Source organism: Culex pipiens, chromosome 2 (genome assembly GCF_016801865.2).
Source record: "Culex pipiens pallens isolate TS chromosome 2, TS_CPP_V2, whole genome shotgun sequence".
Lineage (NCBI taxonomy): Eukaryota > Metazoa > Arthropoda > Insecta > Diptera > Culicidae > Culex > Culex pipiens.
This window is the reverse complement of record NC_068938.1, coordinates 192,088,527-192,106,856: the sequence shown is the minus strand read 5'-3', so window position 1 is coordinate 192,106,856 and position 18,330 is coordinate 192,088,527. Positions and strand designations below refer to the sequence as shown.

Genomic DNA, 18,330 nt, shown 5'->3' with positions numbered 1-18,330 from the left:
CTTCAATATGGTGGAGTTTTGGACTTGAGGAGATACATATTTACAAGTTTGCTCAATTTTTTGTAGAGTCAAACTTGGATCTTGTTCCGAATATGGGATTGAATAGTTCGCTGGTTGAAACCATACCAGGACACCTTACAGAAAGTATAGTACTGATAATTCCGGAAACATTACAAGGGCCATTCTTTGAGCACCTTCTAAGGCCATTTTCTACAAGCTCTTGGTTTGTGATACTTGTGACGCTCTGCACCGTTTGGATTCTGAATCGAAAACTCATCCAATATTTTCCAAGAAATATGCTGATGATGCTTTTTTTTGGAAGTGCCACACCAGAACATCGTCTTAAGAGAACTGAACGATTAGTTTTGGTTTCTCTAGACATAATGATGTTCGTACTTAGTGAGTCGTATCTTGCGATCATGCTCAGCTTTATATTGACACACAGGTATGAAGCACACCTGCAAACTTTGGATGATTTCGAAAAATCAACCATACCACTTTGCATGTATCAAGGAGATGACCCAATTCATCTGAAAATGCTTTCCCAAATGACCTCAATTGACCTCACCAAACATGCAACTGCATCATTCTCATCCGCGGAATGGTACAACGTTGAGTGGTGTTCTCGTCTGATGCGTTACGATGCGGCTGACGCTTTTCTGCGATCGAAACTTAACAACAACGACAAGAAATCAAACCGAAAGTTTTACATGCTGCCTCAGCACGTCATCTACTCGATGCGAACTCACTCGATGCCTCGCCAGAGACCTTTCGCCAAACTGTTTGATTTGATTCAACGCTGGACAATTGAGGCAGGCTTGTGGATTCACTGGGATAATTTTGTTAAAGACTTATACACAAATTATTACTTGGAAGACTTTGAGTTCTTTTCGTTCAATGATCTGCTGTCACTTGTGTATATTCTCATCTATGGTCACCTGACAAGTGCAATTGTTTTACTAGCGGAAATTGTAATCTACAACTACGGTGAAGTAGTGATTTACTGGAGGAATTACAACAACAAAAATGTTGCAAAACTAAATAAAGCTAAATAAACAAAATAAAAAATATTCTTGATAAGTTCTACCGTGACGTTACAACGGTTTGTTTTTTTTTTTTTTTTGCTGTTTCATGGAATTCTGAAAGAACGTGTAGTTTGGCTTAAGAGTCAGGGTTAACAATTTTACGTTTGGCACCTAAAACCCCAGAGTGGTGATGATATAAATGCAGAAATTTGTACTTGTCATTTTGCCTTCCTCACTGAGGTAAGGCTATAATCCTGCTCGAAAAATGAACTTTTGAAATACAGCTCGTAGACATATATTCATGTATACCTATCGACTCAGAATCGAAAACTGAACAAATGTCTGTGTGTGTGTATGTGTGTGTGTGTGTATGTATGTATGTGTTCAAAATTCTTGCCAAGTTTTCTCAGCACTGGCTGGACCGATTTTGATCAAACCGGTTGCATTCGACTTGGTTTAGGGTCCCATACATCGCTATTGAATTGTTTGAAGTTTCGATAAGTAGTTCAAAAGTTATATATAAAAATGTGTTTTCACATTTATCCGGATCTCAATTATATGCATGAAAACTATGTCTGGATCCATCATCCGACCCATCGTTGGTTAGGTAATCAAAAGACCTTTCCAACGAGTCCAAAACATTGAAGATCTGGCAACCCTGTCTCGAGTTACGACCACTTAAGTGATATTTATGTACTTTTTTGAAGCCGAATCTCACTTAAATGTATGTAAACGAAGTCCGGATCCATCATCCGACCCATCGTTGGTTAGGTAATCGAAAAACCTTTCCAACGAGTCCAAAACATTGAAGATCTGGCAACCCTGTCTCGAGGTATGGCCACTTAAGTGATATTGATGCACTTTTTGGAAGCCGGATCTCACTTAAATGTATGTAAACTATGTCCGGATCCACCATCCGACCCATCGTTGGATAGGTTATTAAAAGACCTTTTCAACGAGTCCAAAACATTGAAGATCTGGCAACCATGTCTCGAGATGTGTCCACTTAAGTGATATTGATGCACTTTTTTGAAGCCGGATCCCACTTACATGTATCTAAACTATGTCCGGATCCACCATCCGACCCATCGTTGGTTAGGTAATCGAAAAACCTTTCCAACGAGTCCAAAACACTGAAGATCTGGCAACCCTGTTTCGAGATATGGCCACTTAAGTAATATTTATGTACTTTTTGGAAGCCGGATCTCACTTAAATGTATGTAAACTATGTCCGGATCCATCATCCGACCCATCGTTGGTTAGGTAATCGAAAAACCTTTCCAACGAGTCCAAAACATTGAAGATCTGGCAACCTTGTCTCGAGTTATGATTACTTAAGTTATATGTGTGTACGTTTTTTCCTGGATTCAAAAAAATATCTGAAATATGTGTCCAAACCACTCATATTACCCATTGTTGGTAAAAAGTGAGGAAGGCATCAACCACATAGGTGGATTAAGTTAGTTTTTATATTACATCCCGGGCAGATGATAATAACGAAATTCATAGAAAAAATACCGTAAAAATAACAGAAAGTGTTATGGAATCTTCTTGAAACATGATTTGTGCCTTTCTTACTGAGGTAAGGCTTTAATCCTGCTCGAAAACTAAACTTTTGAAAAACAGCTCGTAGACCTATATTCATGTATACCTATCGACTCAGAATCGAAAACTGAACAAATGTCTGTGTGTGTGTGTGTATGTGTGTGCGTATTCCCCTTGGTGCTAAAAATTCTTGCCAAGTTTTCTCGGCACTGGCTGATCCGATTTGAGTCAAATAAGTTGCATTCGATCCAGTTTGGTGCCTCATACTGCACTATTGAATTGTTTAAAGATCCGATAAGTAGTTCAAAAGTTACGTATAAAAAAGTGTCAGAGTTGCGAATCGGATCTCATATAAATGCATGTAAACTATATCCAAACCCCTCACTCGACCCATCGTTGGTTAGGTTATCAAAAGACCTTTCCAACGAGTCCAAAACATTGAAGTTCTGGCAACCCTGTCTCAAGTTATGATCACTTAAGTGATATTTATGTACTTTTTTGATGCCGGATCTCACTTAAATATATGTAAACTATGTCCGGATCCATTATCCAATCCATCGTTGGGTAGGTAATCGAAAGACTTTTCCAATGAGTCCAATACATTGAAGATCTGGCATCCCTGTCTCAAGTTATGACCACTTAAGTGATATTTATGTACTTTTTTGTTGGATCTCGCTTAAATGCATGTAAACTATGTCCGGATCCATCTTCCGACCGATCGTTGGTTAAGTAATCAAAAGACCTTTCTAATGAGTCCAAAACATTGAAGATCTGACAACGCTCAGTCTCAAGTTATGACCGCTTAAGTGACATTTGTGTATTTTTTATTAAGAAACAAGCCTTACCTGGCAAAGATCGTTCTGTCTTTTTTCGTTTGTTGACGTTTTTGACTTTTTTGCTTATTCAGCCTCCTGTGATCAAAACTTAATGTTAACCTTCCCCATACAATCTGCAAATTTTCCGGAATCGGTTGTAACTTTTTGGCACTCACGAACTTACCATACGAACCCAACGCAACCAAGAGCACCTTGATCGGACGTTCCGAGTTGAATTGATTCGCGAACAAAACCGTCGAAATTTTGTATATATATAGAAGATAGATAGAATTTGTGTTCAAACCCATCATATCACCAAATGTTGGTAAAAAGTGGGGAAGGCAACAACCACATAGGTGGATTAAGTTAGTTTTTTCATAAGAGTTTAATAACAGTTTATTTTGTTATCGGTCTGATATTGTTTGAAAGCCAAAACCAACTTTGAAATAATGTTTTTTTTTTTGTTATGGAAGAGTATAATAACAAAAAAATAATAATAAAGGTTTGTTCGAAGAACAATTAATAATTCATGCCATTTCATTAACAAATGCTGTTTAAATAACATAAAATGTTATGGAATCTTAACTTCATCATCCCGGTACGAGAATCGAACTCACGACCTTTGGATTGGAAACCCAGCACGCCGCCAGTCAATTTATGTTATCATAACAAAAAAAAAATATTGGTCTGATATTGGTTGAATGCCAAAACAACTTTGGAATAATTTATTTTCTTATGGAAGAATACCGGCAACTGTTATTGGGATGATCGGATTAGTTATTAAAATAACAAAAATTTGTTCGAAAAATAACTTAAAATGTTATTAGTCTATTATTACAATAACAATCTAATAACAAAAAACATCATAATGACGAATAACTGCACCAAACATCGTCATGTTGTAAATCGTTAGTTAGGTAATTGAAAGACCTTTCCAACGAGTCTAAAACATTGATAATCTGGCAACCCTGTCTCGAGTTCTGACCACTTAAGTTATATTTATGCACTTTTTTTGTAGCCGAATCTCACTTAAATGTATGTAAACAATGTCCAAATCCATCATCCGACCCACTGACGGTTAGGTAATCGAAAGACCTTTCTAAAGAGTCCAAAACATTGAAGATCTGGCAACCCTGTCTCAAGCTATGACCACTTATGAGCCCTTGAGTGATATGTGTTTTTTTTTTTGTATTCCGGAACTTAACGAAATTAGACGAAATTTGTGTCCAAACCCATCATATCACCCATTGCTGGAAAAGAGTGAGGAAGACACCAACCTCATAGGTGGATTAAGTTAGTTTTTTTTTTCGTTTGTATGGAGAACACAAATCGACATTTCTTAGTTGATGCCAGCGAACGCTTCAGTTTCGTCAAGGAATGATTTGGGCTTCCTGAACATGTCGGAATTTTAGTGAGCCAAACCTGATGAAATAAAACCGACTGCCTTTTAATAAGATTTTATGAAAGTTTTAAGAGAGTCTTGAACACCAGATGGTAATGTCATGCCAAACGGTTTTATCGCATGCTTCTTGAAAACCTAGGGTGTTGTAGCTGTCAAGTGCCATTAGGCATGCAAAAAGCTCTTTTTAAATCATAATCTCCTGAAAAAGCATTTAACGCAGCCAAATAGGAATGCTTAAATATGACGCTAAACCTGTGGTCTGATTGGATATGATTGACCATCTTGGCAGAACAAAAAAATAAGGCTTTAAGGTTTTATTAAGGCTTTGAGAAGGTTGTAAGGACTCAGGACAACAACGAAATAGAGAAATGCATGAAATGAATAAAAAGTACAAAAGACTCTCAAAAAAAATGTTCACAAAAATGAGATGTGAATAAATCAAAATTTCTCATTGCTGAAACAAATAAATATGAAAAGAATATTCATTTCACGAACACATTGATCACAAACCATTTAAACAACCAAGGACATTCCTCCCAAGAGGACAGCACACACTGAGCCCGCATCCGAGGCCACAATAAAATGTTTTGATTTCGCAGAAAATGTTGAGCCATTTGTCTTGGTTTTCTTCCTTTGAGAAGATAAAAGGACATAAAGGACCCCAAACCTTTCAGCTCATTATCACAAGCGATTCACCGGACAGATCGCAGTGCAATAAAACAGGTTTTGATTGGTTTTGTTCTTTCTTCTTGAGGTGGAAAAGTGTGGGAAAATTTTACAGTCTGAATGGAAGTGACAGTGGTCACATTTTTTGGCGAGACTGTTTGTGATTGCTGAAATCAAATAATAAAGCGCTCAATAGATAGTGAGCAAGCATGTAATTTCCAAATTAATTTTGAAAGAAGATCCTAATTAGCTGTTTAGCTAGGCAAAACTTCAACAGAATTAAGGAAAATTACTGCTTTGGGGCAATTCCGGTTTAACCCACTCCAACACCGATGACACATCCTTCTCTGGGACAACTTTTTCAGCGTTTTTTTTTTAATTCTGCGGACAGGAAATGGTCAGATGTATCCTCGGGGTCAACAGTAGCGCCACGACTGATGGTAAAGAGAATTCGGTTTTAAGCCGGAATGTAGAACTGAGCAAAAAAAAAGCACGAGCCAAAATATCACATCATTACATTTAATTTCAAACTTTTTTTGCTGGAAAGCTGCTGTTTTTTCTCGCTGTTGCTATACGCAAAAGTGGTATTTTTTGCATTTGGCGAAAAAAAACTGCTTCTGAAGTGGTGTTCTCGCTGGTTGAACCTTTTTACAGGTTCACTGAAGTGGAATATTTTAAATCTAAAACTTACTGGTCCTGACAAAAGTTTAAATTGAAACTCGCTGAACGAACTTCAACTTTATGAAAGTGGTCACTTTGCAGTCAGAAAAAAGCGTTAATGAGAAAATGTAATTTCGTTTGCTTTTTTTACACTCTATCCTGGAGTGCAAGTGCACCAGAAGAGGAAAAAAATGTTGTTGGGCATTCTTTTTGGATTCAAAAATCCATTAAAAGTAAAAATTTCATGACGTGTAAATTTAACTTGAAGTTCCCACGTAACAATTGCTAGAAAACGATGCCTCAATTGACAGAAATCCACGTTCTTACGTTTAGTTCTGCAACATTTTTGCAACCCCAACATCCAATTGGCAAAACTCGAGCATCCTCGTCAACAGCAGTAGCAGCTACATCCTCTTCAAGTGGTCTCTTGCCACATTGGCCATCTGGTGTCAAGTTCCCACGCAAAAGATCCTCGAAGGCAGCCTGGGGTTCTTCGTTCTGGGGGCCAAACAGCCTCCAGATGTAGATTTACATCTCCGCCGAAGGTTGATGGTGTTGCTAATTAAAGCGAGCTGCTCGCGTCGATTTTTTTTCTGCGTTGGTCCACTTCGGAAGACATTAGTTTGGGAAGAATTCCAACCGATTGGTTGCAGGTCGTCAATTATGAACGGGATTTTTTTTCGTTTTGTTACACGCAAATGAACAACAATTTGTTAAAAATTAGTCAAATGGCTTGGGCTTGAAACCGGGGAGATTGATGAGCTGGAAAACACGCACTCTTTAACTGTTCCTAATTTGAGCGAGTGCGCAGAACTCCAGCACGCACCTCAGAACGTTTCGCAGAAACTTGGTAGGAGTTATTCGTTTTGAGACAACACCAATTTATCACCTGTGTGCGGCTCGCCGACTAGTTGGGAGGTAATGTGGTTTTGGGCAATTTCTCGAGTAATCAATTGGAGATGACCTGGACCTAGCCACAAACGAAAGACCACCAGCAGGTCTGAGCAACATATTTTGAGAACTAATTGATTAGATTTGACCGCACAATTCTAATACAATTTAGTCTGAAGCTGTACAGCTTTTAGTTCAAATTAAGTTTCAAACATTTAGACATTTAATTTTTTTTAACTATTAAAAAACTTTTTGATAAATAAGATTTTTTTGAAAGAAAGTGTCATACCTTTTTGGGATATGATTTTGAGGAAAAAATGCATCTTTTGAGCCGTAGGCATAAGAAAGGTTTTTTTCATTTGATTGTGCTGCCAATTTAAAAAAAATCACCATTTTTAATAATGTTGTCAAAAAAAATAAGTTTGTACTGTTTTTGAAAAATCTTATTTTTGGATATTTTTAAGATTAAAAAAATGCATCTTTTGAACTTGAGGTCAAAATTAATTTGGAAGTGTTGCCAATTTTTCGAAAAATAAAATTATCACGAATCACGACGTAGGAAATAGTCGGAAAATCATTTTGATTTTTTCTTATGTGAAATTAAATTTTAAACCAATAAGCACTGCACATAAATTTTCATATCGTGCATCGTGAGTTATATCAACTCGTCTAATTCTCTAAAACTCAATCAAATTTATAGGAAATTTTCTGAAGCAAAATTCCGTCCTAAAGCTTAAGGGAAGCTAGCTCCTCGAAGTAAAATATATATACAATACTTTATATGTTGATATATATATCCAATGAGCATTGCTTCATTATTTTCAATTTGATTGAAGGTTTTAAAAAATTTTGATGAATATAGAATAGTGTGTCCCAAAAAATATATCATATTTTGTTCTAAAGCCTTGAAAATTGTTTTCAATTTGCATTTAAAATGCAAGTCTTGCTTTAAAAAATTTCAAAATATCAAATATTTCGCTAAAATCAAACTTTTAATGGCTATATCTTGAAAACGGAGCCCTTTATCGAAAAATCTTTGAAGTACTTTTCGATTGCAAATTCAATTTTGCATTAAAAAATAATGTCAAACTTGTTTTTGCATAAAACTTCGATTTTTTTTCCAAAAATCACTATTTTTTCAAAAATTCATAACTCGGCGGCAGATTTTTTGACCATGTTTCTCTATGGCTCAAAAGTTGCGGATTTTGTCCCCGAAAACATATAAAAAAAATCTCGAAAATCAAAAAATACGCATTTTGGGAAATTGAGTTTTAGTGAAGAAAAAGATGATAAAAAAAATCTGCAAATTGTTTTTTCCGTGTACCTATTTTTTCTCAAAAGTCCTCAACAATACCTACAACTTTGCCCAAGACACCAAATTGATCAGAAAATTCACTCAAAAGGTGCAGCTGTTTGAATATTTTCATACCAATTTTGTATGGACAGCAGCCAAAATTGTATGGAGACTTGTATGGATGAACCAATCACACAAAATAGTTTATTTGGTCATAGGGAAAGCCCCATAAAGTTTGAGCCAAATCAAAAAATACAAATAAAATCCATTTCCGGTTTTGGTAGAGAATTGTTCTCTTACACACTAATTCAGTGCCAGTGCCCATCGTGTGAAAGGTAATTAAATTAAGAAATTTTGGAGAAAGGCACTATTTATTTCAGGAAATTGGGCATATCTCTGCTTATATTGAACCAAAAGTGATACTTTTTTATGGAACTTGTTCAGAAAACTGTTTTCTACAATGTGATTGATTCTAAAATGTTTTAAAATGTAATGGTGTTATGTGGCAAAGGATTGAAAAAATAATTTTCGGAACCTATTGGGAAATAAACAGCTTGTTAAATAAATAATCTATGTTTTACATTGTTTAATGCTCAAATCTCTATGCGGGAAATGTGTTACTGTTATTTCATGACAAATTGTACAAAGAAAAGATTTGCTTTCGGTCGTATCGGGGTTTCCAGCTTAGATGTTGGGGTTATTTCAAAGAAAGCTAGAAATCTGTTAAATTTGGTACGATTTTTTTTATTGGAGGTCAAATATTGGTCAAATATAGTTGGTTAGAATCCCCAAGGCATATTCATAAGAAGTTTGAATGAAATCATCATGAATGCACCGATTTTCTGTGACTTTTTTGAACAAATATCCCATAAAATCGAAAAAAAATCTTCAAAAAAAAAAAAAGTTGCACTGGACCCCCCAACGAAATATTTCGGTATATACCGCAAAATGACGGGAAAGAGCCCTTCTTTCACGGTGTCAAATATCAGACATACCGAATTTTTTATCATTGAGGTCTCGAAAAAATACACCGTGATAAACATATGAAAGACAAAAGTTTATTGGTCCTTTTTTTAAAAAAAAAAACTCCCCGGGCAGACAGTAATAACAAGATTCATGTCATTTCAATAACAAATACTGTTAAAATAACAAAAAGTGTTATAAATTCTTAATGAAAATTCCATTTTTGCATAAGAGTTGAATAACACTTTATGTTATCATAACAAAATTTGTTAGTGGTCTGATATTGGTTGAAAGCCAAAAAAACTTTGGAATATTTTTTTTTGTTATGGAAAAATAACTCCAACTGTTATTGGGATGATTGGATTAGCTGTTAAAATAACAAAAAATATTAACAATGATTTGTTCGAAGAATTAATCAAAATGTTCTTAGTCTGTTATGACAATAACAATCCAATAACAAAAAATTCATAACGACGAATAACAAATCTTGTAATAAATAACATAAAGCCAATAAGCTTAGTATTTTCAAATATCAAAAAATGTTATTCCAAAGTTATTACCGTCTGCTCGGGTCTGGATTTAATTAACGTGACTTTAACCTAGAAAGGTCATTCGTCTCTTTGGATTTATGTGAATGGATTGAGCTCGGGAAAGGAAAAGGTTATTCTAAAGAAAAATATCGTCGATAGTAGGAAACTTAATCATGATTTTAAGATTTTTATAAATAATTTAAACGATTTCAGTGATCCCGAGTACACCATGAATTTGATCTTAACAACATACAATGTCTTACTTGAGAAATATACTAAAACGATTACAAAAAAAGTCAAACTTAAAAATTCTCACTGTCCGTGGATGGATCTTGACTTATGGACATTTATTAAAATAAAAAATAATTATTTAAAACATGCTAAACAACGACCGAACGACCAACATATCAAAGAAATGCTGTTTTATGTTTCAAAAAAAGTAGAAAAAATTAAAAATCATAATAAAAAAAAGTACTTTGACTCCCTTCTGAATAACACTTCCAAATTTTGGTACAATTTGAAGGCAATCTTTGGTCAATCGAAAAATAATAACAAAATTATGTTAACTCACAATGGTGTATTGGTTGATAACACGAGTGATGTTTGCAATATTTTTAATAACTTTTTTGCTACAATCGGTCAAAATTTAGCTAATCAAATACCTTCTACCAATCCCAGCACTTTGCATAATGCTTCACGTGTTTCTGAAACAATTTTTCTTAGGCCTGCTTCTGAAAATGAAATTTTAATTTTACTAAATGACATGAAAAACAAAAAAAGTTCCGGTCCTGACAATATTCCAGTTAGAGTATTAAAAGACAACGCTGTTCCGTTTTCAAGAATTTTGTGTGCTGTTTTTAATCGAATTTTAGAGACGGGACAATACCCAGATTGCCTGAAAATCGCCAAAGTAATTCCAATATTTAAGTCAGGAGATGCAAGCGATTGTAATAATTACCGTCCTATATCAACACTTTCTGTTTTCAACAAAATCTTAGAAAAACTGCTTATTAAACGTTTACTTTCTTTTATAAATCAACACAATATTTTATACCAATTCCAATATGGTTTTAGACAAGGTTCTAGTACGCTAATAGCCATAACAGAATTAGTTGACTTTATTTCCGGTGAAATCGAAACAAAACATATAGTTGGTGCACTTTTTCTTGACTTAAAAAAGGCTTTTGACACCTTGAATCACTCCATTTTACTGAGAAAGTTGGAACATTATGGAATCAGAGGCATAGCAAACGACATCATCAAAAGTTATTTGTCAAATAGGAAACAATTTGTAACTCTAGATAATAAAAACAGTTTGTCTCTGCCCATTAAAATTGGTGTTCCCCAAGGAAGTAATTTAGGTCCATTGTTATTTTTACTTTATATAAATGATTTAGGTAATATTCCATTGAAAGGTACTGCAAGGTTATTTGCGGATGATACGGCACTTTTCTATCCTGGTTTCAATGTTAACTCTGTTATAAATGACATTGAATCTGATCTTCTTGTTCTTACACGTTATTTCAATGAAAATCTGCTGTCACTTAATGTTCAAAAAACTAAATACATGATCTTTCACTCTTGTAGAAACCCTTTGCCTGTCCACCTAAATCCCTATATTAATGCTGAAGCTATTGAATGTGTTGACAAATTTAAATACCTTGGAATTTATCTGGATCCTATCCTGTCATGGTCGCCACACATAAAACATATTGAACAACAACTTTCATGTCTTTGTGGTGTTATGTGGAGAGTGAGAAAATTTATGCCTAGACATGCTTTGTTAAAATTTTATTATGCTTATATTCATTCACGCCTTAACTATTTAGTTTCAATCTGGGGTCAAGCGTGTGTTTCATACCTTCAAAAAATTCAACGTTTACAAAATCGATGTTTAAAAATTGTATTCAATAAACCACTCCTCTTTCCGACTCTTCAGCTTTATGCAGATACCACTCACAATGTTCTACCTGTTAAATCACTTTGCGTCCTACAAGTTTTGCTGCTCGTTCATGACGTTTTGTATAATAGAAACATTCATCACAATTTGCAACTCTCAACTGCCACGCACACGTATAATCTACGAAATAGTAATAATTTACAACGTGAATTAATGACTACAAATTTGGGACAAAAACGGTTTACCTTTCTAGGTCCAACTTTATTCAATCAGTTACCGTTAGAAATAAGTTCATGTTTAAGTCGACAAACTTTCAAAATAAGATTAAGACAACATTTGAAGCCATCAACCAATTAATAATAACTGTAGTGTAACTTGTGTAATCCATGTAATTGAATGTCGTTTGTAGTGTTAATGTTGTAGTTAAGCATGAATCCCTTAATCGGAAATTTTCCACTGGGATTCATTAGCTAATAAATGTGTCACGTCCTCCACACACCTTTCTTGTTTTGTAAACCGCGCTTTGAATAAAAATGTAAACGTCTCAGCCCTGTTAAAATTAGTTTATTTGTTTATGTGCTGCATATTAGAGGGCTGTTGACAGTAAGGAGTCCATAACCAGGGGGCTCAAATTGAGCTCTTTGGTATGGGGGAGTGTGGTGGGCCATAAAAAAATTAAAAAAAAAAAAAAAAAAAAAAAAAAAATCATTATTGGTAGGACTCTTAACAATTAAAGAGAAATACGGGTCCATTTGAATGCCCTTTTCAAGGTTTTAGAACACAATATGATATTTTTTTATGAAAACAGACCATTTTTCAGTAAATCTAAAGTTGCGAGTTCTAAAAGATTTTTGGGAATTTTTCGTTGCATGAAAACATTGTTTCTGAGGCAAAAACCTATCAAAATCCGGGTGAGCCCAAAGGTTTCCGCCTCATTGCCTTTTTTGGGACACACTTATATCGAATCATGATTATTATAATTTTTTTTATAGCAATCTCTGTTGTAAAAATATTGTTCGTTTGATAACCAAGAGGTTTTGTAATGCAGACTTGATTATTTAAAGGACATATAAAACAATTACTTTATTTTTCTATTTATTGATTTAGAGTGTTTACATCTAGGATAGCGGCCAAAATTGCGTCTACAAAATATTGAAAAAAAATGCATTTGCATGATAAATTATAAGTAAAACACCTTTCAAATTTGTCTACAAACGGGTTGCAGAATATAAATTTGATGGAAGCAAAAAAAAAAAAACAAAAAGAGCAATTCTCTACCAAAACCGGAAATGGATTTTATTTGTATTTTTTGATTTGGCTCAAACTTTGTGGGGGCCTTCCCTATGACCAAAGAAGCCATTTTGCATCATTAGTTTGTCCATATAAATTTCCATACAAATTTGGCAGCTGTTCATACAAAAATGGTACGTATGTTTTCGAAAATCTGTAACTTTTGAAGGAATTTTTTGATCAATTTGGTGTCTTCGGCAAAGTTGTAGGTATTGTTAAGGACTATTTAGAAAAAAATAGGTACACGGAAAAAAAAATTTCCCGATTTTTTTATTAACTTTTTTTTCACAAAAACTCAAATTCCCAAAATACGTATTTTTTGATTTTCGAGATTTTTTGATATGTTTTAGGGGACAAAAATCCGCAACTTTTGAGCCATAGAGAAACATGGTCAAAAAATCTGCCGCCGAGTTATGAATTTTTGAAAAACTGGTGATTTTTGGAAAAAATCGAAATTTCATACATAAAATTTTTTTGACCTCATTTTTTATGCAAAATTGAATTTGCAATCGAAAATTACTTTACAGATTTTTCGATAAAGGGCTCCGTTTTCAAGATATAGCCACCGAAAGTTTGATTTTAGCGAAATATTTGCAGTTTTTCAATTTTTAAAAAAAGTGACCATGAGTGACCATTTCTAAAAATATTTTTTTTGAAAAGTTCAGAAAATTTGCTATAAAATTGTCTAAGAGACATTGAAGATTGGACCTCTGGTTGCTGAGATACAGCGGCTTAAAGAAAAAGAAACACGAAAACTGAAGTTTTCTAAGTCTCACCCAAACAGCCCACCATTTTCTAATGACGATATCTCAGCAATTAATGGTCCGATTTTCAATGTTAATACATGAAACATTCGTGAAATTTTCCGATCTTTTCGAAAAAAATATTTTGAAAAAAATTAAATCAATACTAGCATTTTTGATGGACATAATATTCAATGTTTGGCCCTTTTACAAAACAGAAACTCATGCCAAACATTTTGCTTCGAACAGCTTATAAAAAGATGATTTCTATAAAAAGTTATAAAACAAATACTCTTACGAAACTAAAAGAGGTGCAAAAAAAGTTTGTACACCTTTCGAAAAATTTAAATAAATAATGTTATTTGTTGACAAATCACCATAAATCCAGTCTCCCAACTCCAAATAGGCATCCTTGACTGATTAAAAAAATAATTTGGATTGAATATAAAGTTTACTAACTACTTAGTATAAAAGTTTATATAACTCTGGAAATTCTATATAAAACTTATCTAAACTTAATTTTGCAAACTTTTAATTCAACTAAATGTCAATATATTACCATATAATTGCTAAATAAACATTTTGGAGTGGGTATAACACCGTTTTGGGGGTCTTTGTATCGATAGAATAGATTTTTCGTTGGAATTTGTACCAACCCGGAATTCCGTCGTAGGAAAATCCGCCGGCATCCGAACCGGTACACGATTCACAAGTCAACCTATGTGGAATCGAAAAGGGCATAAAATTTCCGATCTTTTGATACCCATACATCTAGGTTTTCTATAAAACCCACGTTTTAAAATACCTAGGTAAAAACGTTGTTATGGTTTTGTTTGAGCAATGTATGTATGTATGTATGTATGATCCCCATACCCGCAGGCAACTTGGTCCTGAAACACATGTGAGCGCTAGGTGAACAATTCGATCATCTTTTACTCCGTAATCTGTACACCCACGTGCATAAGTTTTTTTGCACGAATTTTATTGCTACAAATACCGGCGCATAGATCAAAATGGTTTCCCGCTTCCCTTCCCAAGCGCCGGAAATTTGTAGCGGGTGTAGGGACACTTCGCATAGACGCCCTTGCTCCCATCACGTCACTGAGGGTATGGAGCGACGAGAAATTAATAAGCATGCCCCCCTAGTCGAACCTTCATTAGAGAAGCAGGCAATCCACAACTCACAGCGAACGACCAAGGGAACACCCTACCGCGTATATAATAAGGTTGGCTTGGTTGTCTTTAATGAATTGTCAATATGTGTGTGTAAATGAAAGTGTTCTTTTGTAATAAAAAGGAAAGCTCTCACCAAATTACGAATTCTTCGCATCCAGATGGGCATTTTATTCTTGCAGTCCAAGTTTTTTCAAGTCCATCTTTGAATATCCACGAAAGCTTCATTCTTGAGTTGCTCTTCTGTTCCTGGCACTGTTCCCGCCGTTTCTCGTGTTGTTTTTCAGGCAGCACCAATCAGTTTTGGCATGTTGGACAGCTTCCGGTGGGTCTTCTTAGAGATTCGATCGATCAGTCTTCACCCGGCATTCACCCGATTGATGATCTTGTCTCGAACACGACGACAAAATGGCCGGAGGTTTGGGATTTCCACTCACGGCGCGGATGAAGCAACTTTCTTCAATTTCACCTGACGCACAACGAGTTCCGGATCATTCACAAACCCTCAGAATGACTTTTTAAACCAGCAGAAACGACCATCTTGTCGCAAAACAGGGCTCGGCGATGCTCCCGGAAAAGATGCCAAAACCTCCGTTTTGACTCTAAAAACCACCGACTCACACGTTTAGGACACCACTCTCACAAAATAACCCTTTCTTTGTAACACTCGGTTTGAAACTAAAAATAACCGTGAAATTCCACCGAAATCTTAAAATTGAAGAAAAACGCCTTGTTATGGTTTTGTTTGAGCAATCTGCCAAAAATGTATGGAATTTCGTAATTTTTGTTCTCGTGGATCAAACTTACTTTTTGCCCAGGTATTTAAAATCGTGGGTTTTATAGAAAACCTAGATGTATGGGTATCAAAAGATCGGAAATGTTATGCCCTTTCCGATGCCATATAAGTTGACTTAAGAATTGTGGACCGGTTCGAATGCAGGCGGATTTTCCGACGACGTAATTCCGGGTTGGTACGAAATACCAACGAAAAATCTATTCTATCGATACAAAGACCCCCAAAACGGTGTTATACCCACTCCAAAATGTTTATTTAGCAATGCTATGGTAATATATTGACATTTAGTTGAATTAAAAGTTTGCAAAATTAAGTTTAGATAAGTTTTATATAGAATTTCCAGAGTTATATAAACTTTTATACTAAGTAGTTAGTAAACTTTATATTCAATCCAAATTATTTTTTTAATCAGTCAAGGATGCCTATTTGGAGTTGGGAGACTGGATTTATGGTGATTTGTCAACAAATAACATTATTTATGTAAATTTTTCGAAAGGTGTACAAACTTTTTTTGCACCTCTTTTAGTTTCGTAAAAGTATTTGTTATATAACTTTTTATAGAAATCATCCTTTCATGAGCTTTTTGTAGCAAAATGTCCGGCATGAGTTTCTGAACAAAACGTAGTACAAGGTTTCTGTCAACATAAAATTGTTTAGATGTTTCATCACAATATGTTCATAGTGCGCAAGGGGTGTAAATACTTTTTTTACATACTGTATGTTCTATTGTGTTTAAAATCTTCACAACCATAATCAAATTTCTTTAAATTCGACTTTCTGTATTGTGATCTACTTAGCAATCTGTATAAAATTAGTTAAATACCATTTAACAATGTTTAAGTTTCCGAATGTACCAAAACTCGCAAAAAAGAATTGTAAACTTAAAATTGTAAATATTGTAAATTAGTTGAAAACTGTATTAGACATACATGCTCTTGCAAAGCATTGAAGAAAATTTAAATTTCAGCTTCTTTTTTCTCGTTGAATAGCTTCCAAGAACGGACAGGTTAATTGTAAGGAGGTACCCCCCTCCTTTCTGCAAAAACCAGGCTCTTCGAAATTTACATTTGCCTAATTTGTCTGCCGGCTCGGTTGTACCTTCTTGGTTTGAAAGAAAAACAGCACAAGCCTTCTTCCAGACCGGTCAAGTAGACGCAGGAAGGCTGGTTTCGGAGTGGGGCAGATTATCTTGATGTGGTCTACACGTGCTCTTATATGCATATCAATTCACGGGGCCCACAAGAGCAGACGGATCGAGAACGAAAGCCTAATCAGGGGGAAAAAGGGTTCATCTCGAATCGGTGAGCATTCGTCCAATGGGGGTTGATGACGATGGGTGCAAATAAACAAGGTGTGTAATTTAAGGTTAAGCTTGAAAGAGGTGTCTAGACTGGGGGGTTTGCCGATACGTTTGGGATATCTAATCTAAAATTTATTTTTTGACAAATTCAGCTTTGCTCGATTTTCACTTTTGACCGAATCCCAAAATAAACTTTAGCAATAATTCAAAATAGCTGGAAATCGAAATCATGCAACAAAACCGCACACCTAGCCCGGAGTCGTCAAAACCTTGAAAAACTTTATCCTTTTCAGGAGCTAGCCGGGCAAGAAGCGCCACTTTCCTACCCAAGTTGGCACTTGGCAGAGGCGACCGTTGGTGCATGACCGTTGGTTGAGAGTTTAGAAAACACCAGAAAACCATATTTTGAAATATCGTTTCTGCGGTTTTTACACTCCGGCAAGCGAGCAGAGGCAACAAATGTTATCCTTTTTATTCGAATGGGGCTCGTGCACTTTCTTACTCAGCGTTGGAAACGAAAGCAAAAGTTGACTTCCGTATGCCACCGAAAGAACCGTTGAGTTGTGCTAGTTTGTGTTGTTTTTTTAATGTTTCATGTAAAATCACATACTCTTAGACGTAAACCCAACTTTATAGCATAACATTACTGAAATTTTGGACAAACTCATCCCTTTCAACTGTACTTTCAACAGCCGAGCCTAATTCGGTAGTCCTCGGTGTAAAACAGTCATAATTTGTTTCGGAAAAATATTCGACGATAGACTTTACGACTGTTTTCCTCCTTGTTTTGGGCGCCGCACAAACAACCTCACATGTCGTGTGTGTTTCCTCCCCAAAAATTGCTCCAAATAGCCAGGTCCTTCGTTCAGAACATTTTTAGAAAATGGGAAAATAATTGCCAGCACGTGCACGGGGGTAGTTCGGGGTGCTGAAAACTTGGAGGTCGGTTCTGCGGTTTTTGGCCAGTTTGAATCGTGTAAAAAAACACAGAAGAAACTTTCCAGCCGTCAGGATTCGTTGCTGGTGGTGGAAAGTAACCAGTTCAAAGTCCTGCTGGCATGTTGGCGTTCGAGGTTTGCCAAGTGGTGAAGTTTTTTTTTGTTTCTTGATGGTTTGGTTTTACTTTCCGACCAGTTTAAAGGACGGTGAAATTAAGCTTGTCTAGGAGGGCAATTAGAGCTTGTTTCGAGTTAATTATGGCAAACTGTTTTATAATAGAAAATTTGCATGCAATTTAAATGCAAATTGATAGCTTGTTCATTTTTAAAAGCTTTAAGATCTGCATATTTTGAATTCTTTTTGTTGCACTTAATATAATTGTAAAGACCCGGTGAAAT

The 18,330-nt window shown here is 35.3% G+C and overlaps 1 protein-coding gene across 1 annotated transcript in view; it reads left to right on the top strand.

The window, feature by feature from the left end:
• LOC120414034 (uncharacterized) overlaps positions 1 to 18,330 on the top strand; it is a 105,168-nt gene that overhangs the window by 26,384 nt on the left and 60,454 nt on the right. The window contains exon 4 of the mRNA XM_052707073.1: positions 6,509 to 6,635. Within this exon, the coding sequence (XP_052563033.1) occupies positions 6,509 to 6,635 (127 nt within the window). The remainder of the gene's footprint in view (positions 1 to 6,508; positions 6,636 to 18,330) is intronic.